The sequence below is a fragment of the Tiliqua scincoides genome, chromosome 4 (genome assembly GCF_035046505.1).
Source record: "Tiliqua scincoides isolate rTilSci1 chromosome 4, rTilSci1.hap2, whole genome shotgun sequence".
In the NCBI taxonomy this organism is placed as follows: domain Eukaryota; kingdom Metazoa; phylum Chordata; class Lepidosauria; order Squamata; family Scincidae; genus Tiliqua; species Tiliqua scincoides.
The window spans coordinates 77,742,726-77,768,557 of record NC_089824.1 but is presented as its reverse complement, the minus strand read 5'-3'; the positions used below and the strand labels follow the sequence as shown (position 1 = coordinate 77,768,557).

Sequence of the window (25,832 nt, the reverse complement as noted above, 5' to 3'; positions counted from 1 at the left end):
TCATAGCACCTGCTCAAGGCTGAATGTGACATCTTTAAGTTAGAAGTGACATCATTAAGCAGATAATGGCCAGAAATAAGCATTTTCTTGTCTTATGGGAATTCATCAGCTTCAAATGATGAGAAAATATCTAAATCTTGGTAATATTTTCAAAATATGGGGCAGCCCAATTGTCATGTGGACTACCCTTTCAGGTACCCCACATCTGCCAAGGCATCACTTTGCAGATAACCTCTCAGCTGTCAAGCTGCAAAGTGATGCCTTGGCAGTAGTGGTGCTGCTGAAAGGGTGGCCCATCTGATAGTTGTGCTTTCCGACCACCACAGCAGCATCTCGGTCTTTTGCCCCTCTTCGTCTGCCCCTTCCCCCCCATAGCATTGCCTTCTGGGTTCTCCTTCTATTTCTCCCTTCCAGTGCCTCAACAGAAGCAGTGCTGGGGAGCCCAATTATCACATGGACCAGATAAACAGCTTCCATGGGCCTCATCCAGCCAACAGACCTTACATTTGTTACCCCTGCTTTAAGGTGTGTGTTTAGAGTTCTAATATGAGATGGCTTGTCCCATCGCATATCAGTGGAAGGGTCCCTTTTGTGAAAGCTGCCACCATCTGATGCTTGGTTGGTGTCAGCACAGGAAAGGACCTTTGGTTGTACCACACCTGTGGAACTCCCTCCTCCCTGTAGATCTTCATGCAGTGCTGGAAGAATTGCTTATTTGGTGCTGTTTCCCCCCACCCCCCAATATTTTCTAATTATTCTTTGCTTCTGGATTTGTATTATACTAACATATGAGCGTTGTATTTTTAATTTATATTTAGTTACTAGTTGTCTTGCACCCCTCTGTTAGAGGGGGTATAAATATTTTAAATAAATAATAAAATACTGATGTGTTACATGGCATTTTCAGCTCTGGAGAAGTGCATGTTCTTTTGAATATTCTCAAGAGGGAGACAACATTCACTATTCTTGCTTGTTGTGCTTAGTTCAAAGCTGGCTTGTAGGGAGTCATTCCAAAGCTTCACATAAGTAATGTCTGCCCTGATCAGTAGCTCAGGCAGAGGTCCTTCCTTGTACTGGTACCAGTGATTGATTCTAACAGGGATGCCAGTGGTGTTAACCAATAATGTTACAAGAGTAAAACATGTGCTTTGTCTCTGAATGATGGATTTTCCCAGTTGATGCAAGGGGGCTTGTACTTTTAATATAAGGAAGGCTGTAGTGCTGATGAGTGACTCCTTTTAGAAAGTTTTCAATAACAGGGTATGGTGAATGGGTAGCATTTTCAGCACGTTATCAAGTTTCTATTTCTTCAACATCTCACTCCCTTTATGAAAGGGAGTGTGGCTAAGTTTGGTTATATCCTAGTACAGGGTCTCTAAATCTTTAGGCCAGAGTGCCACATCAAATATCTGGCATGGTGTCGAGGGCCAGAAAAATAAATACGAGTTTTAAATATAAGTTTTAAATATAAAATTTTTATATAGTTTTAAATATAAAATTTAAATAAATACCTCAGAAAGCCTAAGGCCTTCAGGTGGCCCAAAAAGGCACTTCTAGTTTTTCAGGAAAACCAGGAAGTGATGTCTTTAGGCCTTTTAGAAGGCATTCTGAGGAGAGGCGCATGGCCTCCCTGGCCCTTAGAACACTCTCCAGACGCAACTGGAGCACAGCTCTGGTCACATTTAGTTGAGTGGGCCAGAGGCTTGCAGGGGATCAGAGGCTTGCTGTGGGCGGGATAGAGGCTTGTCGCAGGCTGCATTTGGCCCCCGGGCTGGAACAATGCAGCTCCGAGGTAAGGGAACAAACATTCCCTTATGTTGAGGAGGTCTCTGTGAATGCCACCCCTCTTCAGGATGCAGCACATGCCCCACTGGCACATCTTTGTCATTGTTGGAAAGTTGGTTAGGATTTGGGCCTTAATGACTTGGTGAACAAAGCAATGGGCTTGCAGTTGCAAAAGCCACTGCAGAGGCAGTAAATGTTGCCCCTATATTGTGATACTTCATTTACCTGTTTATTGTGCACAGGGCTTGATTTGTCCTTCCACTATATCTTCTGTACAAGTCAATAGATGATACTGATTTCTGTTGCAGAAAATTTCACCCTAACAGGTGCTTCACTAATAGATTCTAATACAGGAAATTCCCTGTGTAAGTCTGTGTTAGGCACCAGAAAGCTTGGTCTTAAAATGACTTCCCCTATAAGAAATTATGTAAACAAGGGTAAATGGAGTCATACATACATCCATGACCTACGTTGGACTTAGAAAGGAATTGTCTCCAATAAAAAGCAATGGAACAAGGTAGGGATTGGGACTGCTGAGAGTGACATACAGTCCTGAACATGTATAAATATATATGCATCCCTCTCCCTGTGTGTATGGCCTGTCCATCACACAATTTGAAAACTTTGTGTCAAGCAGCAAATTTGGTGGTTGCAGTGAGTTGTTGGGGTGGGGGGTACCCTGTGCCCATTCCTCACCTCCATGGAGTCTGGTCTCCATCTTTTTCTTGTACAGTAGTACACGCATGTGTTTGAGAGAGTAGGATGGGAAAGTCATATCTCTCTTCCTTGACTTTCAGCTCCATGACTGCTTTCATGGCTGACAGATGGAATGCTGAGAACCTGGCAGTCTATCCATGGCTGTTAGAGAAAGTGGCAGTAGTGCTGGATGCTAAGGGAGAGAGGTAAGTGAAAGGCCATCCCTCTGCATCCAGTGTCACTGCTTCCTCTAGTAATCAGTGGAAGGAAACTGGCAGCCCAGTTTGCTCCATGGCCATTAAAAGTGACAGAGACAATAGTGTTGGACATCGAGGAGAGCTTAAGCTTCCTTCACAGGTGGGCAAGTGTGCACCACTGTTAGGGAGTGTGGACAGCAGAATTGGGGATTGGGGCAGCAGTACTGACAGAGGATTCAGGCAGTGGTTTGACACAAGCCACCTCTTCCCCCACCATATCCATTTGTAACATCCCAGAACACAGTGCCTACACCCATTTTGAACAGGTAATGTTTTAATGACCCTCACATAAACAGTGATGCTCCTTTAAGAGCTCAGAGAGTGGGGGGGATGATAAAGAAGCGCTTACAGTCAGCAAAGGCAAAATCTAACTGTCTAGAGATGTTCCTTAAATAGTTGAATCGAGAAAGAAAAGCTTTCAGGGCAATGACTGATGGAGGTAAAGGATGTAAATGCAGGGAATATTATGTCTAGTTCCTCAAAGTTTGGGAGCCCCATTATAAAACATAAATAATGAGATATAGGTACTCTGTAGAGATATATGCATCTCTGTCATATCTTGACTTTATAAAAATATAATGAAATTTTTAAATGTAAAAGAATCACTGCCAACTCCTTCAAATATCAGTGCTAGGCCTCATGTTGATTTTGATAGAATCAGGATTGTTTTATGCCTATTATATTACCCCTGATAATTGGGTAAGAGGCACTTTTCAAGTGGGTGCTCCTTTTTTTAGCAGGGGGAGAGTAACTGGCCCACCTCACCCCAGCACTGTCTGTTCTAATGGCTGTCTGTTGGTATTCATTTGCATCTTTTTAGATTGTGAGCCCTTTTGGGACAGGGAGCCATTTAGTTATTTGATTTTTCTCTGTAAACCGCTTTGTGAACTTCTAGTTGAAAAGCGGTATATAAATACTGTTAATAATGTTAATAATAATTATACCTAATATAATTCAGGTACCATAATTCTTGAATATTTGTTGACTAGAAGCATATGTTGATACATCATATTTTAAAGTTTTTGCCGTATCAGCTTTTATGTCATATCTGCCTTTCTTCATTGAAAGAATCTATAAATACCAATCGCTACAAAATGTGTCAGCATAGTTATAAGCCCTATTTTGGGAAACAGATGAGATAGTGGTTGTTTGTAATAAGAAGTAAAGCTGTTATGTAATGCTACTTGTGCATTGTAAATGGATGCCTTAATCCCATGATTCAGCTGGTGACTTTTCACCTTCTTTGCTGTTAAGTGGTTTGCCTAATGGCTGCTTGCCATTTAGGTTTAAAAACATGTACGCCACCAATTATTTTGAAGAGAAACGTAAGTCTTCTCTTATAAAGCAATTAGAAGGAACAGTTTTATTCAATAGCATTTTAACAATCCGATCATAAACTTTGCCAGATGATGTAGCTGATATTGACAATCAGTAAATTATGATGTGCTGACTACACTTCCACAAAGCCTTAAGCAGCTGGGTAGCTCAAGGTCAATTTGTTACGCTTAGCAGAAGATTGATGCTAGTATTTGTCTTTTCTTTTTTTAAAGCATGTAAAGTGGTTGTATAAGCATTTATGTTTGTGATAAATGCTTATACAACCACTTTACATGCTTTAAAAAAAGAAAAGACAAATACTAGCATCAATGTTCATGACTTTTGGAAGCAGGTTTGAATTAGTTAATAAAGTAAAAACTGTGATATAGATACTTTCAGTGTCCTGATAACATGAACACGAGCCATTAGTTATTTGATTTTCTCTGTAAACCGCTTTCTGAACTTTTTGTTGAAAAATGATATATAAATACTGTTGTTATTATTAATTATTAACAGTATTTATATACCGCTTTTCAACTAAAAGTTCACAAAGCGGTTTACAGAGAAAAATCAAATAACTAAATGGCTCCCTGTCCCAAAAGGGCTCACATTCTAAAAAGATGCAAATGAATACCAGCAGACAGCCACTAGAACAGACACTGCTGGGGTGAGGTGGGCCAGTTACTCTCCCCCCTGCTAAAAAAAGGAGCACCCACTTGAAAAAGTGCCTCTTACCCAATTAGCAGGGGTTATTATTAACATCTCCTTTCTTATGCTAACACTTATTTCACCAATAATTAATCTGATAACACTGATTGTGAAATGCTCTCTGATAGGAGGTAAAGCAAGTGGTAACTAAATGATTAGTTGTTTTATGCTTCTGGCCTATGTCATCAGTGTATGATCCTAAAAATATATACCCCAGACAGGTTGGGGTAATTCCATTACTGACATTCATTGATGTCAATGGTGATTCATTGAATGACACAACATATGCTAATATTGGTAGCATAAGCCCAATGTTATAACACTGTGTGTGTGTTCTATGAATGACTAGAACTATTCAATTGTAAAAATCCTTGCCGGGGGTTTAGAACAGCCTGCCTATGTAAACCACCTAGGATTAAAGTCTGAGGAGAAATCTGACGATCAAAGAAAGGTGGTATATAAATACCTGTATAAATAAATGAATAACAGAAGGTAACAAATATAAAATGTAGCAACTGCAGAAAAATAAAAGCAGCAATAAATACAACAGCCACCAAAGGTTGCAATAAAAGCAGATGTAAAACATGAAAAAAATAAACAATACAAAAATCCTCCCCATAACCCAACTCTACATAAATGCCAGTCTGTATTCTAGCCTCCATTGGAGTGCTTCAAGGGAAAGAGCAGTTCATAATTCATAGGGGTGCAAGTTCCTTAACTGTGGTGCCATAGCTGAGAAGGCCCTTCTCCTAGCTGCCACCCCCTTCTTGTGCCACCCCCCTCACTTCTGTCAGGGATAGAACATGCAAGAGGTCACTCTTAACTAACTTTAGTGGCACATTTAGCAACCAATAATATATCTTATTACACAGCCAAAACCTAAAATACTGGAACATAATCTGGTATTTGTTTGACCCCAGGTGAAAGTAAGTGTTCTTTTAAGTATTATGTTCATACTGTTTCCAACCCATACTATTAAACATCAGGGAAGATCTGATACGAAGTCAATAAGTTTTGCATGTGCCCTGAATATCACTATATGCTCCTTTAACTGTATCTCTGTATGCTCCTTTAACTATAGGTTTGTTGGTAAAGTAAGAATGCCCATTATGTTAGAGCAGTGATTTTTCATCTCAGGAAAAAGGCGCACAGTGACAAGGCGCTAAAATTGTCAAGGAACACAATCACATTTTTGACAATTGACAAGCCAAGTGTGCTGCCAGTGGGGGCTCTCATCCCCAACTGGACCTACTAATAAATAACCTTCTCCCAAGTTCCTGTGGCACACCTATGAACCACTTGTGGCACACCAATGTGCCACGGCACAGTGGTTGAAAATGGCTGTGTTAGAGCATCAGTCCCACTACTCACTACATCAGCTTGAGACATTGGGGGAGGGGCGCGCAGCAGCTCTTGCTTATTTTTAAAAGGCCTTCAAATGTTAATTGAAGAGCAAAATGCAGTTCCTTCCTCACTCACTCTGTATGTGACTTTCCTGCCCTTGCCTCATCATTGCAACAGTGCTCTCTGTGTTTCAGGCTGCAATATTCCTGTCTTTAGTCAGTGACCTCCAGTGCCCTCGAGGGCACATCCTGTCACTCTAGATAACAGATGTAGCATGCATAACCCCAGCCAGGACCTGATTCAAGCTGGGAGGTTCTGTTGAAATGGTGGCATGGAAACTGCCACGGTGGTGCTGCTTCCTGTACCACTGGGTAAAATGAGAAATCTAGGATCATGCAGTCTGCCTGCCACTGGTGTTTCCATTTCTCTGAAACTAGAGCCACAATTCCAGTTTCTTGCATTATCCCAGCAGTGTGGGGAGGAGTTGCATTTCAGTGGCTTTTATTTCCCTCTCTACCCACCACCTGTCACCCTTTTCCTTTCCAGCTGACGCTTGGCTTTGTTCCCATACTCAATGACATCACCAAGGGCCATGATGCCCAATCCGGTGAAGTCACGATGGCAAGCAATGTTGTGACAGCCCGCTATGTTGTGATGTCATTTCTGGTTCTCCTAAGTCCAAATGTGGAGTGTACTTGTATGCACTTGTATGGTGGAGTGTACTTGTATGCACTCATAGAAGCAGCATAGTGATTTTTAGATATTGCTGCAGTTGCCGCTGTGAATGTGTGCTTGCTCCATCCACTGTACTAACTCAGAAAGTTGCTGGAGTGCATACGTGTGGAGTGCATACGTATGGAGTGCATACCTTCCCAGCCTGGTGTCCAGGGTGGACTGACCTGCCCCCTGCTTGCTACACCACTGACTACACTCAAGCTCTTCCCTAAGAGACATTAATTCATCCTGTCACCTTGCCCCACCCCTTTCATCTTCCTTTTTTGCCTCCTCCTTGTCTTGTCTACCATTTGGATTGTAAGCCCTTGTCTCATAAGACTTATTCCTGAGTCTCTGATTTGAGTGAAGTGCCTCCTTGCCCATTTTATGTACCTTCAGCTGTCTGTACTATCTATCATGGTTGATTTGGTGCTACACCACTAGACAAAAGATATGTTTGTTCCTGGTTCGTTGAGAACACTTGGGAAGGATGTTTCAGGAATGGTGGGAGCTAAAGCTCTTTCCAGCAGCAGTGGAAGAAGTGGGTAAGAATAGATTGGAACAGGATTGTAGCAAAACCAACCACTTGGATCACTGTCTTGCTCCTGCCTGCCTGACTTGAGATGTCTAGCGTTGAGACCAGGGATGTCAAACATAAGGCCCGGGGACCAGATGAGGTCCTCAGGCTCTCATCTGCTGAGCGGTGCTGAGGTGTTACTTCTGAAAGGGCAGCCCACAGGAAAATTGGGCCATATCTTGAAATATGATCAAGATTTGCATATTTTCTCTTCTGTCCTTTGCAGCTAATGAGGTTGTAAGTGAGAAAGTGCTTATTTTTGGTTATGACTTGTTTAATGACATCATTTCCTGCCTAATGACATCACTTCTGGCCCTCAGCAGGCATCATAAATGCTATTTGGCCCTTGGTTTGAAATGAGTGACACCCCTGTTCTAGACCACAGTGGTGGATACACTTTCCATTGTTATTTGAATGACCACCCTAAACAACTGTAACCTTAACATACGGGGGACCCGCAGATCCCGTATCCACGAATTCTGGTATCCAAGGTTCAGATCCAGGCCCCTCTAGCATGCGCAGCCCATGCACACTCCTCCAAAGGCAAGGGGAGCTCTGCCTGGCTCAAATTTATAGCTCAAAACTTGTGACTTCTAATTATGAAACCTGAAGTCATGTGTTTTGAGTTATACAACTCAACCTGAGCTCGGCAGAGGTTCGGGATGGATATCTTCGGCCTCTGGTGAGCTCAGACTCTGCTCTGGTGGCAAGGGGAGTAGAGCACCCCTTTCACCGGTATCCGTAGTTTCAGGTATCCACTGGACTTCTGGAATGGATCCCCCATGGATAAGGGGGCATGCCTGTATGTGAAGATGTGTGTTTTCTGTTAAGTAGAACGTTGTTAGCATTTGTTTCTAAAAGTATTACACAGAGAATGAAAATGAATGAAATCCCAGCTCAGACAGGGATTTGTTGGATGGCCTTGAGCAAGCCAGCCTTGGTCTCAGTAAGATGATATGAAAATGATAGCAACCTGTCTCCATGGTTGTCATGGAGATGAGTTCAGAACAGGGACTGTGAAACACTTGGCAAATTTAAATCTTAAGGAGTACTAAAATAGTACCAGTTTTCAAAAGTGATTACAGGGCAATTAAGATACCTCCCAAAACTTTATCAACTGAAATACTATGGGTAGGGGTTATATTGAGGTTTTATCAAGGCTATTAATTTGTTATGATCAGCGTGCATGATGCTATACAAAGAAAGTCTGGCACTTCTTGTAGGGCTTGCAGTCTAGGGCCAGAATCCTAAGGCACATGAAAACGATTCACTGAGATGACAGTTTCACTTATTCATGAGGTCATGCCAAAAAGAGCAAGTCAGTGCCATATGCTAATTGAGATATTGTACCAGCATGTTACTATGCCATGGTCAGTCAGGAGAATTCCAGAGCAAGAGTACATACAAATTGCAGGGAGAGAAATGAGTTTAGGGTATACTCATTGACATACAGAAAAACAGCTGTTTTGGAGTGTCAGGGTAGATGATGTCCCCTTCCCTTGAGGAAACTTCCAGCCTGCTCAGATCCAGATCTGGCAGTAGCCATTTGGAGCTGCTGCTTCTGTGCTGGATAAGATTGGGCTCTTAGGCTGCAACACTATCCACACTTACCTGGTAGTATGCCCCATTTTGGGTGTGTGTGTGAGAGAGAAGAAACTTAAGCAGTAGGAACAGAGTATAGGGATTGTTATTTTCACAGCTTGATTATATCTTTTTCAAGCTTATTTTCTCCAGTTTCTTAAAAGTTATTATTTTATCTGTGTTTGGGAGTAGGGAAAGGCACTAAATCTGATCCCTAGGTACACTTTAATTTTCACAGGAGTGAAAGGGAGAGCTTTCCCTCTTGCGCAGTTCACACCATTAGCAGTTTTTGCCATGTACTGATGTTTTCTTGCAAGACAAAGATGGAAGAACTGTCTCCTAAAAAAAAGTTGGTACCTAAAGCATATGAGACTTTTATTCCAGTTGTTTGAGAACTTAAAGCCCTGAACTACTTGAACCCTACATATCTTGGTGACTACCACCTCTTTCCTTATTTTGTTATCCTTTAGTAGGAAACAATCCACATGCTGTTTTTGAGTGCCAGGAGTCTTGGGGGCTATCCCAAAACACTAAACTCTTGTGAATATTCATTCTGCTCAACTTTCTTGAGACATTGTCAAGCCCAGGTTCTACTCTTCTACTTTTATTTCTGCTTATCCCATATAATATTGTAGCCAGAAGTAAATCTAAAAATGAGTTGTGCTAATTGATTTATATTTCTATTGTTATAATGTATAGCTAGGCTATACATTAAGGTACTGTTTTCCATAACAGTTGTTATGGAAAAATCATTTATTTTCAAACATAATTTTTGCGTTTAGGTTTGATGCATATTTTATTGTTCTCCTTAGACAAAATTGAAGAAGCACAGAAAGAACTTAATGAAACTGAAGACCCACAGAAAGGTAAAACACACCACTATTTCTCTTCTTTCTCCTCCTCCCCCTCAACTCCATTGACTCAGCTTACATTTATCTATGAACAAGGCCTTCTGGTGTTATAAAAAATGTTATATTGCTTAATATCAAGAGAACATTCATTTCACTACATAGCCATTAATTAGGGCTGATTTTCACTTTTCATTCATACTTTGGTGCTCAAATTCAAGTAGAAAAATGCACGCATTAAGGGTGTTAGTTGAAGGCTATAGCTGCTTTCTGTAATTATAGGTGTACTTTTGTACTCTTTCACTTTTGTTTTGAAATGTTGTTGGGTTAAAGTGGTTGAAGATAGATATGCATATATTGGGGTACCCTGGTATCTGCGGTTCTAGTTATCTGCAGGTCTGTGGATACTGGGGACGCTCTTTATAAAGATAGGGAATGTGAAGGAGAAAGCTAAAAATAGCTCTGTTTACCTTAGTACAGCAAAGTAGCTGACTTTTCCTGTCTGCAGGCAGTCTTCCAAGCTGCCTGTACCCTCTTCCTGGATGCTCTGAGGCTCCTCCCTTCTTCCACTCTTGCCTCAGAATGCATCACGACCAGGAAGAGAATGCATCATGACGCATTCCAAGGCGATATTGGAAGAAGGGAAGATCCTCCAAGTGACCAGGAAGAGCCTGCAGACAGCTTGGAAAACCACCTAGAGCTATGAAAACACAGCGGTTTTGCTGCGCTAAGGTAAACAGAGCTATTTTTAACTTCATTTTTCCTATCTTTTTAAAGGGTGTCTCTGGTAGCCGCTGATGCATGCGGGAGATCCAGAATGGAACCCTCACAGACACTGGAGCATGCCTATATATGGTTACATGACACTGATGGATCAGATAAGGGGCTATTCAAAATGAGTGATTTTGAGTGAGTCAGCAAAATGCAATTTTGTGGCAAGAACCTGCAAGTTGAAACAGGCAAAATCAGCTGGAAATTCAAGAATGGGCTGCCAGATGGCCAGCTGATGAACTTGCCAGATGGGGTGGCAGCAGCAGTAGACTCCAGCTATAACCATCTGATTTGAGTTATTGAAGGTGTTTTGCGACTTTTTAAAATATACTTCACTGGCTACAAAAGGGGAATATTGCCTGTGCATGTTCATCTCTAACATGAATTAACAAAGAATAAATGTGATAAGATTTTGTAGGAATATAAGAAGAGCCCCGCTGGATCAGATGAAAAATCCATGCTGTTTCCTGCAGTGGTGTAAAAAAAAAAAAAAAACTTTCAGGAAGTCTACAGCAGGGCATGAGAACAGTTACCCTCCCAGCTGTTTACCTTCAGCAACTACTATTTAAAGATATACTGACTCAGAAATTGAGGGTTTACTGAGATTATCATAGTCAATGGGAAGTGGTAGACAAATCTATTGAGAATGGGTCTAATAAATTGCAACTACAGGCAAAAGGCACTTCGCAACATTCTGACGTGCGACAGGCCACATGTGCAATAGTCCATACGGCCCGTTGCTGATCACTGTTCCCCCCTCCCCCCAGCCTCTGAAGCCGAGGGGAGCACCAGGGACCTATGGTGGCTTTTCTGAGCCCTGCAGAGGCAGCACACATCTGTGTGTGAGGTTCAGAATGGCCTTTTTGGCTGAAAAATTTCCTGTTTCCCGGTTTCCTCCAGGGGGTTTCCCCAGGCCTAGAATGCCTTATAAGGCAAAAAAAGTCACTTCCAGTTTACTGAGGAAATTGGAAGTTGCAATCTTTTTGGCCAAAAAGGCCATTCTGAGCCTTGCAAAGGAAGTGCACAGATGCAAACAGCATCTTAGAAAAGCCTCCAGAGGTTAGGGGAGCACATCTTCCATTGGCATCAGAGGCTTAAAATAGATGACGTCATTTAACATCCGGCATCACTTGACAAGGGGTGTGTGGGAATGCATCTCTATCATTAAGTGACACACAGCTGTATTCCCATACAAAGGAAATGTGACATCTGTAAAAGCAGAAGGGCTTTAAGCCCCAGTTACCTCAATATCTGGGGTGGACAGTTATAGCCCCCTCTCAGCTTGGTGCGCTTATCTTCTCTCTATCTCTTGTTCTTTTGACTGTTTGGCTCTGTTTTAAGGGATTTCTGTACACTGTATATTTTTGGGGAACAACATGGTCTTTCCAAAAGTATCACAATAGTCAGTTGTATTTGCAAACTTGATACTTCTGGTTTTCTCTTCTGCATCTTGTTGGCATTTTGGCTTGGAGCTCCCCTGTGGACCTCCAGCTTTCTTTTCACCCTTTAAACTCTCTGTGCAGATAAGTCCCCAAACCACATGGTAGAAGACAAGATCTGGGAACTCAGATTCTTGCTTCTTAATTTCTTATCTGAATGGGGAATTTCATTTCTTCTGGCAATTGTTGAGGGAAATGTAGCATTTGTACGTGCATATGCTTTAAATCTCTCGCTGCTGAAATCTACTCAGTAAATCAGTTGTGGCTGCCAGACTCAGCAGAGCTGGAATTGTTTTGACAATTGAGAGGAGAAAAACAGACTTCATGTGTGCTTTTTTTCAGAATTTAGCACTTCAACTTTTAAAGCTTTTCCATCAATTCTGTCTTGCATGTGAAAACGGAAAATATGAATAGGTATCGCAACATTCCTCAGTGACACCCACCAAAAGAGATTTATTTCATTCACACATTTTTTGGTGAATATTATAGACCTAGAGGCCAAAAATGTAAACCCTATTTGCATATTTATTTTTCTTGCTTGCAAACTAAGATATGGTTGTCCTACAGTGTGTTTATTCTCTATAATAGTTATCATGGATGTGGAATATTCTATTTCGGGGATCTCCAAACTATGGCTGGGGGCCACATCTGGCCCAGCACAAGATTTTATCTGGCCCATAGCAACTTGATTTTTTGTCAGATCATTTTCTAATGTTTGACCTTTATACTCGTTATATACCATTTCTCCGTTTAAGCATTATTTGTAATTGTCACCTTTCTTTTTTGTTCTGATTACATATCATGCTAATTACAAAAAACCCTAAGTAAAACTTGTTCATTCATAAAACTGATTTTTTCAGCCCACGAACAATATGTAAAATGTGTAAAATATACAATGTGTCACTTGTATTGAAAAGTATATATCTGCAGGCCCTATATTTGCAGTTTCACTTATCCATGGTTCTCAAATTCTCCCCCGTCACACTCCTGATTCACTTATCTTTGTTAGCAAATACTTTGCAAAAGGCAGTTTTCTTCCTTTTGCTTTATTTAGAATGCTTTGGAAAACAAAACAGATATGACAACCTAGATGCATAGCAGCTAGAGGAATGCTAGAAGAGGCGACAGGTAATGCTAACAGGAAGTAGAGTCTAGCATTCTTGCGGTCTGTCCCATATCTGCAAATTCAGTCAACTGTGGATTGAAAATGTATTGGGGGGGGGGGAATTTCCGCATACCCTGCTGTGTAGCCTCCAACTACATCACAGATCACCCCCCCCCCATTTCACAGCTCTTCTGTACATTACTCGGCAATTTTATGGCAACTTATAAGTGTAGCATCCATGATTTTTTGTATTCGCGAGAAACCCTGAAACCAAATCCCCATGGATATGGAGCACCCACTTTGTATTTTATTTAATTTTTATTGTATGTGAACCATGCTGAGCACTGGAAAGTGGTATATAAATTTTTTTAAATAAGAGCCCAATCCTATCCACACTTTCCTGGGAGCAAGAGCTATTGGCTATAAAGGAATTTACTTCTGAGTAGACAGCCATAGGATTGGGCTGTAAATCACCTTTTTCATCTTAAAAGTGATGAAAATATCAGTAAATACTGATATACTTTACACTGTCACTGTGTGACTCTTATCTCTTTGTATTTGGACAGAAATCTCTGAAGCTGTTACAAGAGGGAGCACAGATACAGTTAAAGGCGTGAAGCGTAAAAAGATTGTAACTGAAAATCATTTGACAAAAATACCAAAATCACCTCTGAGAACTCCAGCTCGAGCGAAACCTAAGGAAAAAGTAGAAGAACTTCCTTCATCTTCTAATATTCTTCCTGATACTTCAGAGCTCCTAAAAGAAGAGAACACTTTGACTACACAAAATGGGAAACAAAATAAACAAAATGAGGGGGCGCTTAGCAGTGAGGTAGCTGTTAAACCAACCATGTCTGAGACTTCACTGCCCACCAAGTTGTCTCTGTTACCTCAATCCTTGGACTTGAATAAATGGCCAGTAGAAGACTACAGTTCATCCCAACAGAATTTGTCAGTGAAGAAGGGACTCCTTAGCAATTCGTTAAGTGCAGCCAAGGCTGACAGTGATGAATGTATTAATTTTTTTGATTGTACTAATTCATCTTCATGTACAAATACTGCATTCGATGTCTTACTGAAAGCTATGGAGCCTGAGCTAAACACCTTAGCACAAGAGTGCCCTTCTAGTGGGATGCAAATAGAAAAACTGAGACCAAATACAACTATAAGCTCCTCTTCTTGTCTCACATCCAATACACTGAGTGTCCAAAGTCATGCTGCTTTGTTGCAGCAAGAATTTGTAGCTGGATCTCAATTTTATCCTTGCACTTCACAGACTCTGCATGTAGCAACATCAGGGAAGAGTGAACAAGCACAGATCTACTCAGTTGCTCACTCACAAGAACACGTTCTTGCTAAAGCTGGGCAACAAAACCAACAGGTCACTGCATGTCCCAGCTTCACTAGTTCACTGGTACATCAGCAGCAGAGTCAAGAAAATCTCAAGCTCCAGCATATATACAGCATAGCAGTAACCTCTTCTATTATCAGCCCTCCATCTTCTTCTACTGTTACTCAGGTTTTTTCTCAAAACCAGCTTGTAGCGAAAACTTCTCCTTTGTCAGTTCATCCATCTAGCTCCACAACTCAGTTACCCATTTCTCCCTTGTACAGTTCAGCCCCAATCGCTTCAGTTGTCAGCCACAGCGTAGAACAAATATGTAGTCTGTTGAAAGACCAGAAGCCTAAAAAACTGGGGAAATACGTCTGTGAGTATTGTAACAGGGCTTGTGCCAAGCCCAGTGTTCTCTTAAAGCACATCCGCTCCCACACAGGAGAACGGCCATATCCTTGTGAGACTTGTGGGTTTTCATTTAAGACCAAAAGCAATCTGTACAAGCACAAAAAGTCCCATGCTCACGCTATCAAACTTGGCCTTGTCCCCCAACCAGATTCGAGTGGTTTGTTTCTCTCCCACGAATCAGACAAAGCACTTAGCATCCATTCTGATGTGGACGAAAGTGGTGATAGTGATGATGAAGGCACAGCTGATGAAAGACAAGATGACCAAGGATCATTAGAACTGGACCCTGCACATGTAGTGAAAATCCTTTCCAATTCTGAATCATTGCACAAAGGTAGCACCATCTCACCAAGCAATCCAGAATACATATTGGGTGACTCCTCATTGCAAGACTCAACCATGCAAGCAAGGACTGCTTTGCCTAAAGTTATTGTTCATCCTGTAAATGTTTCCACTTTAAAATCTGATAGCCCCAAAATAGCAGACCCCACTTCTACTCTTCCTCCAACACTGCAGCAAGGGGACATAAAAATCACAAATGTGAAACCAAATGTAACACACACCGAGTTGGTAAAGGTGCCTGATATATCCAAGCAACATCTGGAAACGGGCATTTCTGAGGAGCAGTTTGGGACCCCCCTAGGGACAGTAGTACATGCACAACTACAAAGACAGCAGGCAACAGATTGTTCCCAGGATCAGCAAGGGAAGTGCCTCTTGAGTCCTAGAAGTTTAGGCAGCACTGATTCAGGCTATTTTTCACGTTCAGAAAGTGCAGATCAGACCATGAGTCCACCAACTCCATTTATGAAGGGACTTCCCGCTTCTGAAAAAGACACAAGTAAAAGTTTCTTACCGCGAATGTGCACCAGTGTTACACCTGTAGTGCAAACAGTTTGTGCTGACAAGAATTTGCTTTCATCTGGCCAAATGAGACCACCTTTGGCCACCAAGACACTTGAAGAACGCATTTCAAAGTTAATATCTGATAACGAAGCGGTAGTGGATGACAAACAGTTAGACAGTGTGAAGCCGCGAAGAACATCCCTTTCAAGAAGAGGCAGTATTGACTCTCCAAAATCCTACATTTTTAAAGACTCCTTCCAGTTTGACCTGAAACCAATGGGTAGAAGAACTAGCTCAAGCTCTGATATACCAAAGTCTCCTTTTACACCTACTGAAAAGTCAAAGCAAGTTTTACTTCTGTCTGTACCAACTATTGATTGTTTACCTATAACCAGAAGTAATTCTATGCCTACAACCAGTTATTCAGCTGTACCTACAAATGTAATACCTCCCCCTCACCCTCTACGAGGCAGCCAGTCATTTGATGATAAAATTGGATCCTTGTATGATGATGTCTTTGTGCCAGGACCTGCCACTCCACAGGTTCAAGGTGGACATCCCCGCACTCTTGTGAGACAAACAGCAATAGAAGATTCTTCAGCTAGTGAAGGCCACAGTTTTGGACCAGCACGATCTGTAGATGAAAGTTATGGATGCAATACATCTAATGAATTTTTATTGGCAAGAAGCAAGTCATTTGTACAAGGTTCGAATTTGGATAAAATAAAAAAATCACATCAAGGTCGAGGGACAATGTTTGAATGTGAGACTTGTAGAAACAGATATAGAAAACTGGAAAACTTTGAAAATCATAAAAAGTTCTATTGTTCAGAGTTGCATGGACCAAAAACCAAGGCAGCTATACGAGACTCTGAACACAAGACGGTCCCTAACAGTACACAACCCCAAATCCTTCACTATCGAGTTGCAACTTCAACTGGTGTCTGGGAACAGACGTCTCAGATACGAAAACGGCGAAAGATGAAAAGCGTTGGTGATGATGATGATGACCCACAGACTAATGATGCAAGTAGTTTGTCCAAGAGCGCAGCTGGATCAGAGTGTCAAAATAAACCAGGAAACACAGTCAGTGTCTCTAAACATACTGCCACTATTCTAGGTTCCCATAGCATTCCACTTCAGAAACTCACAAAGAATGAACTGGAGACTTGTAGCATAGAACAGACCATGGAGCCAAAGTTGTTACTGCATGGAGAGAAGCAGACTATTCCAGCTGTACAAGAGAAATCTGAACTGAAAAGACAGGGGGCTGGGATTTCAGTGATACAGCATACTAACTCCTTGAGCCGACCCAGTTCATTTGAAAAATCAGATTCTTTTGAAAGAGTATCGCCAGTTTCTTTTCAGGATGCGAGCAAGTCTGTAAAGATTCATTCTTTGAACACCACTGTAGTTCAAGAGGAAAAACGTTTGCCTCTGAGTAGCTCCCACTGCCCTCAAGTAGCAGAAGCATCAAGAGTTATGTTCTGTGAACGCCAAGTCACTCCTAGTGAAAGGAATGCACCAGGGCAACCACTAAGACTTGTTCGCCAACATAACATCCAGGTTCCTGAAATACTGGTCACAGAAGAACCAGACAGAGACCTGGAAAGCCAATGCAGTGATCAGGAGAAGACGGAGAAATTTAATTGGCCCCAGCGTAGTGAAACTCTGTCAAAACTACCCACAGAAAAACTTCCTCCCAAAAAGAAAAGAATTCGCTTGGCTGAAATGGAGCATTCATCTGCAGAGTCAAGCTTTGAATCTACACTTTCCAGAAGTCTGAGTCGTGAGAGCAGTTTATCACGTGCATCTAGTTTCTCAGCTTCTTTTGATAAAGATGATGTTTCTAAGACTGAGAGCACTTCCAAAGGGGAACCTTGTAATAAATCCCTAGAATTCCTTAAAATTCCTACCAATTCAAATATGCTTGGCGTACCTAGTCCCCATTACAGAGAAATGCGGCGTGCTGCTTCTGAACAAATTAACTGCACCCAGCCATCCATGGAAGTTGCAGATTACAGGAGCAAGTCCTTTGACTGTGGAAGTATTATTCCATCCAAACCTGCCTCACTTCGAGAGATATCTACTTCCAAGTTGTCTTCTGGCAATAGTGGGGTTGGACATGTACCTCTGTTAGAAAGAAGGAGGGGGCCCCTTTTAAGACAAATATCTTTAAATATTCCTTCAGAAAAGAATCAGCCTGAAATAATATCTAGCACTTCCTTCCCAGCGGCTCCTGCAGCAGATATTTCTACAGCATCATTTCAGAGGTTGCAGATTGCTGGGAAACTTTCTGAGGAACTTCCTTCAAGCTCTCAGCATCCTCAGACTTATACCAAGCCTTTGTATGAGACTCAGTCAATTAAAAGCAACAGCTCCCTTCACCTGCCTTCTTCCAGTGATCAGTCTGTAGACCCTGGCTTGCATCATCAGAGTCCACAACCTTCATTCAGTCAGAATTCCCAAATGTCCCTTAAAGGAACAGCACTTGGAACTCTGAAAAACATGAACATGGTTGCTGGTCAGCATAGTATGCAAGAGGATTGTTTTGCTCCTAAATACCAGCTTCAGGTTAATGCATTGCACATAGGACAGCAATACCCTGTAGGTCTTCCAGGTGCAGCTTGCATGGAGCAGACTGGAACTTTGCTAAATGATAAAGTATCCAATACATACGTGACGCCTCCCTTGCAACGAACTGCTCCTGAGAACTGTAGTGGTCAAGTCCATCGAGCTGCACCCTTTGTTGTTCCTGTTCGCATTCATAGTAATATTCCATCATATGGTTTGGCTACTGTTTCACCCCTTCCTCAAATTTTAGTGACTCGGGATCAGGCAAACCAATCTCTTTGTAAAACAAATACTGCATCCGTGCCAACAGTCAAAGATCCAGTTCAGCTGCCAAACTCCCACAAAGATCATCTGAGATGCTTGCCAAGTTCACAGCCAGCACCTATGTTTGAAAATGCAATTTATGAGACAGGAAGCAAAAATTCAGCTTCTTTGGGGTCCTTAAATAAGATTCAGAAAGTGCCAGTGGGTGGACTTTTTCCTCAACAGGAAACTACAGCCTCAAGTAAACGCATGCTCTCCCCAGCCAACAGTTTAGACATTGCCATGGAGAAGCACCAGAAGCGTGTTAAAGATGAGAGTGGAGAGGCTTGCACAACAGGTGCTGTATCGTTGCATCCATTAAACATAAAAGCCAGTGAACCTAGTAAGCAGAAGAAACCACAGTTAGTGCGACAGATCTGTACCATTGAACCCCTTGACAGTTTCTCATTGGATCAAGATGTGTTACCTCAAGACACAAGCAGTGGAGTCAGTAATTCATCAGATGTGCTGCCTCCTGGTTCATCTGGATGTGTTCAGTCTGGGATTTCTTCATTCATAAAAGAACCTTTAGAAAATGAGAACCTACCAGCCTCCGAAAATGTTAGGTTTGCAGTTAGAAAGTTCCTTGAACCTGCTCTGCTGAATACTCAGACTGCACTTCTCAAGGCTTTAGATAACAATCAAGAAAGAGAGTCTCCGGGAGTTCATAATGAGAGTAGACAACGCAGTATCCAGAGTATCCAGAGCCAAGCAAAACCTGGAGCCACTTTGTCTGTCGTCAGTGCAGGTGATATACAGCAATTATCTTTTCCAAGCCTAAAGACTGCAACAAATTTTACATGGTGTTACCTGCTAAAAAGGAAACCTGTACATCTCTTACAAACTGACCAAAAGACTTCAGCTTATTCTTCTTGGTCGATCAGTCCCAACGATCCCAATCCACTTGGTTTGCCAACAAAGATTGCTCTTTCCCTTCTGAATTCAAAACAGAATGCTGGAAAATCATCTTACGCTCAAGCAATAAGTACTAACTTTAAATCCGATATACTGGTCTACTCAAGGAAGTGGAAGAACAGCTTACTTAAGGTACTTGACCTGTGCTTAATATGTATCTGGGGGAAATTGGGAAATTGATGTCTATAGTCAGCAATTTAAGAGTTTAGAAAAAAAATCTGAATAACTTATTTATTTAAAAAAAAAATAGCATGTACACCATTTGTGCTGGTATATATTTAATAGTGTTCTGATGTGTTACTGTATAGCTTTTGAATATTTCTACTAGAAAATCTAACATAAGAAGATTATCACATGTTATGAAAACTAGTTTCTGATAAATATTCATGCAGCACTTCAGATGTTTCTGGAAAAGAGCTTTTAAATATTCTTTAGACATTTGAAATTCCCAGGAGAGCAAATATTATTCCTTTTGAATTTCAAGGTCACCATCCCCCCCTGAATTTGAAACACAAAGCTCCACTAGCATGGGATGAAATCTTATGGTGCCTCAAACACTTTCACATCTACCTTTTTCCACAGGGTGAGATCACATAATTGAGAACCTCTGTCAGTTGCAGAAAAATCTTACTGAAATAACAGCCACCCATGTCAAAACGGCTGAGGAGTTTATCACAGTGGCCAGCTTCAGGTGATAATTTTAACCATGGTTGAGATTATCCTGAATTGAGACATGGTGAGGCTTGGGGTCGTGTGCTCCTGCATCCCTGTTGGCTGGGGTGGAAGGAAATTTGCTTCTGGTTTAGAACAAGCCACAGTTTATCATTGCATCCAAACTTTGCAAACTACGGTTAACAAACCAGGGTATAGAACCAGGATCTTCAGAATTCAGCTGTAATGAAAAATTGCAGATTGTTCTAAAACCAAGAAAGGAAGTTGCTCATTTTCTTTCCTTCCTTGAGGCTTACGTTGCTCATTCATGATAATCTGAATCATGGTCTGCTAACCCTAATCACATGCTTTAAGGCAGTGGTCCTCCTGGGAAGTTTGGGAACCACTAAGTCTTTGCAGGGGTTGGAGAAAGCAGTGATTAGACTCTCAGGATTATGTTGAGTTTTTTCACTTACCTCCATCTGTGCCAGCCTCTGAGGGAGTGCAGGGAGCCCAGCAGGTGTCTCTGCAGCGCTCCCCAAGCATTAGAAAAGTTAAAAATAATTATTGGAAACCACTTCTGGTTTCACAATTGAAAATCGGAAGTAGTTTCTGATTCCTGCTTTTAACTTTTCTAAGGCTTAGGGAGCCCTGCAGAGGCTCCCTGCAGGGCTCCCTGCAGTACCTGAAGGCTGGCAGAGGCAAGTGGAAAGCCCCGCTCTGTCCTCAGCAGTGGCATGATTCTGGGGATTGTGTCACTGCCTTTCCCCCTCCCTGTCCCTTAAGGGCCAGGGACAAATGCTTCCCAGGCTGGTGGTCCCAACCCACCAGTTTGGGAACCCCTGCTTTAAGGTATCATCATTAAGGTATCATCTCATTTGTTTATTAATATTAACTGCATTTGTGTGTGTTTCTAAAGAGATTGCTATTCCCTTCCCTTTCTCCTTTTTCATTATGATTGAAAGTCTAAGTCAGAGTTTCCCAAACTGTGGGTCAGGACCCAGCAGTGGATTCCGAGGCAATTTTTAGTGGGATGCGAGAAGTCTTTGAAACATCAAAAAAACTTTGCAAGCACCCTTGCCCAGTTTGCAGTAGAAAATGGTTAGTTGGAATGGTAATCTGTAGTATGAGGTCATCTTCATTCCTCCAAATTAAAATGTCACATTTTCCAATTTTCTCTAGTAATTGAGAAAATGCTGTACATCATGTGTGGACCCAGCTATTTAGTTGTGAACCCAGCTTCAGCCTTTTATCTGATGTGGGTCCCTAACTTACACATCTTGTTCTCCAGTTCAGTCTTCTGAGCACCCTGGAATGACTATAAAGGTTTGAACTCCATCTTTAGGGGGAGTCTAGCAAATGTCTACAAATGCATACTATATTCATTGTCTCTAGCAGCTTTGAGGGCAGAGGACTCTATTATTCATTATTACTAAATATTTTTATCTATTTTAGGAAGAAATTATAGGTATAGGAAAAAATTATTTATTTACAAGTAGTAATAATCCCCCAAAAGATTATCAAACATTTATCTCCCTATACTGTATATATGCCTGCAAGCTGCAGGTACTCAGTTTGCAAGGAACTGATGTCTTTGCAGGGCAATTAGCAGCTATATGATTTTTGAATAGCCCAAGGGCAATTAATTATCTGATTTTTCCATCACCCATATTTCATTGGAGGCTCTGCTTGGCTGCTATGATACCCACCAAAAATCAGGTTCCGACTCACAATTTGGGCACCACTGGGCTAGAGATTTGGACTTCAGCACAAGTGTAGCTTCTTGCTGCTCAGATAAATTCTGCAAAATACAATCATTTATGCCTTGGCTTCATTTACGTAACCATCATAGAGTTGGAAGGTACCTACAAGGTCATCTAGTCCAACCTCCTGCCTTTTGCTGGAAATTCTCTTAGACCATCTCCAGCAGATGAGCCTCTTTTTGAAGATCTCCAGTAATCTGTCCAATTTGCAGAAACTTAGCTGTTCTGGGCACAGAACTTAGATTTTGTTGGTGCATGTCTTTGATTTTTTTTTAGTGTGCAGTACATACAGCCAGACAGAAGGCTGGTTTCTAGTTGTTCTGATTACAAGAGTATATAATTTACAGCTGTGGCAAATATTCCCCTATTTTGATTTTTGGATCACAAAGTGAATTGGGGAAGGGCAACATCTTCCTGCAAAATCATTTATTGTGAGAATATTCACTTACTTAATAGCATCTTACTTGCTTTCATTGTTTGTCCCATTTCTTACTACAGCATTTTCCTCTCTGCTGCTTTCTTTTTCTGGATTAGTCAGTCATTTGTGTGACTACAGCCAATTGGGTTCATGTGGTCAATTAGCAATGACATGACATTATGAGTAGCTAATCATCGATGTCTACATTACAGTTTTACTGAGATTAAACATGAATATTGATGGGGCAGCAAGACTATTTTTGCAGGCATTGTCAGATCTATTTTTTTTACTCTTGATGAGCCAATTATTTTGATTTACTGCACTTGTCTCCTGTACCTGTTGGATGTGTGTTGGCCATAAGCTAAGGTTTTCCACAGCATTGTGATCTGAACTGAAGATAGATCAACGCAGTATTTTTTTTCCATGGGACCGATGACTTGAAAGCTAGTAGGGTTCTAGTCTTTTACATAGGCCCATTGTTTACAACACTTTCCTCTGTCCAGGCAGTTTCAAAAGTAATAGCACACAGTTGAATAGCAGATGCTCTGCTTGTGCATGCCTTGCTTTTTCTGCTATATGATGTAAATCATAAAATAATTCTTGGCACTAGGAACTCCAGGACTTGAGGCTGGAGGCGCCTGGAATTGTCTGTCTTCAGGCCTTTTGAGCCACCTTTGTGACCAGGAGTAAATAAGGATGAACAAATCATTTGCTCTGACTGACAGGCAATGAAGTCTCCTGTTGGCCAGGACATATATAGATATGGATTCTGGCCTCCTACCCTGTCTGGTGAGCATAGCAAAACCTTTAATCAGTTATATTTCATGCTCCAGCCCCTGAACCAGTGACTTTACTTGGAGACCCTGGGTTTGAGTACCCACTTACAGCCTGTGCCTGACCATGTCACTCCAATTCCCTGTTTCCAAAATCTGAATCATTTCTCAAAGGGGGTCTGTCAGGACAAATGCACTGTAAAAAGAAAAAAATGGGAGCACAAATTCCCATACAAAGTACAGAATCGGTGTTTGCATATGAAAAGTAGTCTTCCATTCCTATTGGCAGGAATGGGAGTCACTCAAGGGGTTGTTCCATGTAGTTGTGCTACTTCCATTTCTTTCAGTGGACTTGTCTAAGAGACTTTCCTAATTGTGTTTATACCTTTTTCAACCATAATAGTTTCATGCAGATACTATGATTTTTTGTTCAGTGCTGTAGTGAGCAGGGCCTTGCAATAATAAAAGCTTAGTGTTCTTTATGCCATTCCCCCCCCCCCCGAGAGTTTTTACTTATTTGCCAGATGCTTGTGAACAATTTTATGCATATGGCTATGATAGCCATCTATTAATTTGGAACAGTTTTTTTGGCCATTTTATAGTCTTGGAAGGATTACAAGATTAGCTTTCAATTGATAAATGTTGGTAAATGTAGAGTTCAGCCTACACAAAGGGAAATAATAAAAAAATAATAATAAAGGGAATGTGAAAACAGAGTTTGCCCTTTCAGACAACTGTGTGCTAATTTTCTCAGACAGTAAATAGAAACTGAAAATCTGCTTTATGGCTCTATTTTCTACAGCTACTAAATCAAGCACATGCATCTACTTCTGTGCAAAAATGTAAATCTAGTATGTTCTTTCAACACATAACCAAATAGGCATCTTTTAACAACCTTCTTTCTGTGTTCCCTGTCTACTCTGCTCAACTGCTTTTTGATATATTGAAAGGAAATTACATACATTATGTAGAGTCTTTTGAGACATCATTTATAATCCAAAGCAAAGCATTTCAGGATGGGCCAACATATATTTATTACAGCTAAATACAGTCGTCATTTCAGTATTGCTGCTCCCACGGCAGTAAATAAGCAATTTAAAAATATTAACAATAAAATTTAAAAAACATACAAAATGGTTAAAAATGCTGCATTACAAAATGTATACAGTACTTATGCTTGTGAGATAAAATCAGAGTTCTCAGCCATAGTTTAAAAGGCCTGGGTAGATTTTAAAAAAAGTCTTACCCATGGAATGCTTATCAATATGCTACTTTAGTTTGTCTCTCACAGGAGAAGACAAATTTAAGGCTGAATATGGAGGACAATTTTGTATTAAACGGACACCTCTACTGGGCCCTTTTGAAGTTGCAACTCTTCCCATTCCCCATCCAAAATCTCGGATCTGACAGTACCAAGGATTCCCACAGCTGCATCTGGGTGGTGTTGGCCAAGTGACTGTTATTTGAGGAACAAGACAGTGCTTTTTTGGAGAGACTAAATGGAAAGATTTTGCTTCAGATTCCAAATGATGGTCTTGTTAGGGGACAAGGGGGGAAAAAAACTTGTCGTACTCGCCAACATACATGGGGTGCCCTACTTCACTTACTTACATTAAGCCATTTTATATCCTGTATAAACCATAGGAAGATGTGGATAGTCTGTGGAACAGCTTTATGTGGCTCAAAAGAGATTCTTTATCCTTATGTGAGATGCTTCAAGAAACCTTTATAGCATAGAACTTTTATACGGTCTTAATAGCATCCATATCTGTGGATACTCTGCATTTCTGTATATCAAGATTCTGCTATAGGTACAAATTATGCAACTTTATATTTAGCATGATTTTATTCTGACTTTTCCAGTTGGGAAGGAGCAAATAAATTTTTATACCCATCCTTGGTCCTCTCAAAATTCTTATATCCCATATTCTATAAGTGTTTGTTTTATTGAAAGTGGTTGGTTTTTGAATTAGACAAAAAGATTAGTGTTGTCCATGTGAAGGTGACCTAATATCTGTAAATGATTGAACCCACCAGTAACTTTAATGTATTTATGAAGAAAAGGGGGTTGCCGTCTGATAATATCAAGTATCAGCACACAAACGTTCTGAATTGGATGCAACAATTGCTGCAAAAATGAAACTTGTTGTTTGTTGTTCTGCCCTACACTAGAAAAAATTATGTATAAATAGAAACCTTGGACTAATTTTGTTGGATATTCACTAGCAATAGTAATCCAGTATATAATATATCACAGAATTTTATGTTTCTTTCAGAGGGCATTAGTTAAACAAAAGCCAGCAAGGGAATTCAGCAATAAAGAAAACTCTGAAATAAGCACTGATCAAGAGAGTGAGAACTCCTTAACCAAAAGTGAGCCAAGGCGAGTTAAAATATTTGATGGAGGGTAAGTATATATTTTCCCATAGTGTTATAATTTATGTTGCACAGTATAAAGAAGTTGCTTCTTCTTTCTTTTTTTTTAACCAATGGATTTGTAACTGTCAAGGGGAAAAATAACTTTGTGTGAACTCTGAGAAATGTGGTTAGACCGAGGGCCCAATCCTCAGAAGTTCACGCTGGCTTACCACCAGCACGCACTGTTGCAAACGTGCCATAAGGCACATTTGTGGGCCCTAGCACCAGTGCTCTGCCAGTGCTAGCCCGGCAATGGCCGGTGCTGGGCTAGCACCGGAGCTCCAC

General features: G+C 41.1%; 1 protein-coding gene across 2 annotated transcripts in view; it reads left to right on the top strand.

Moving 5' to 3' along the window:
- The window catches only part of HIVEP1 (HIVEP zinc finger 1), a 110,045-nt gene that overhangs the window by 57,840 nt on the left and 26,373 nt on the right, over positions 1-25,832 (top strand). For both annotated transcript variants that reach the window (XM_066623942.1, XM_066623941.1), the window contains 3 exons: positions 9,792-9,845; positions 13,709-19,656; positions 25,406-25,536. In XM_066623942.1, coding sequence (XP_066480039.1) covers positions 9,792-9,845; positions 13,709-19,656; positions 25,406-25,536 — 6,133 coding nt within the window. The remainder of the gene's footprint in view (positions 1-9,791; positions 9,846-13,708; positions 19,657-25,405; positions 25,537-25,832) is intronic.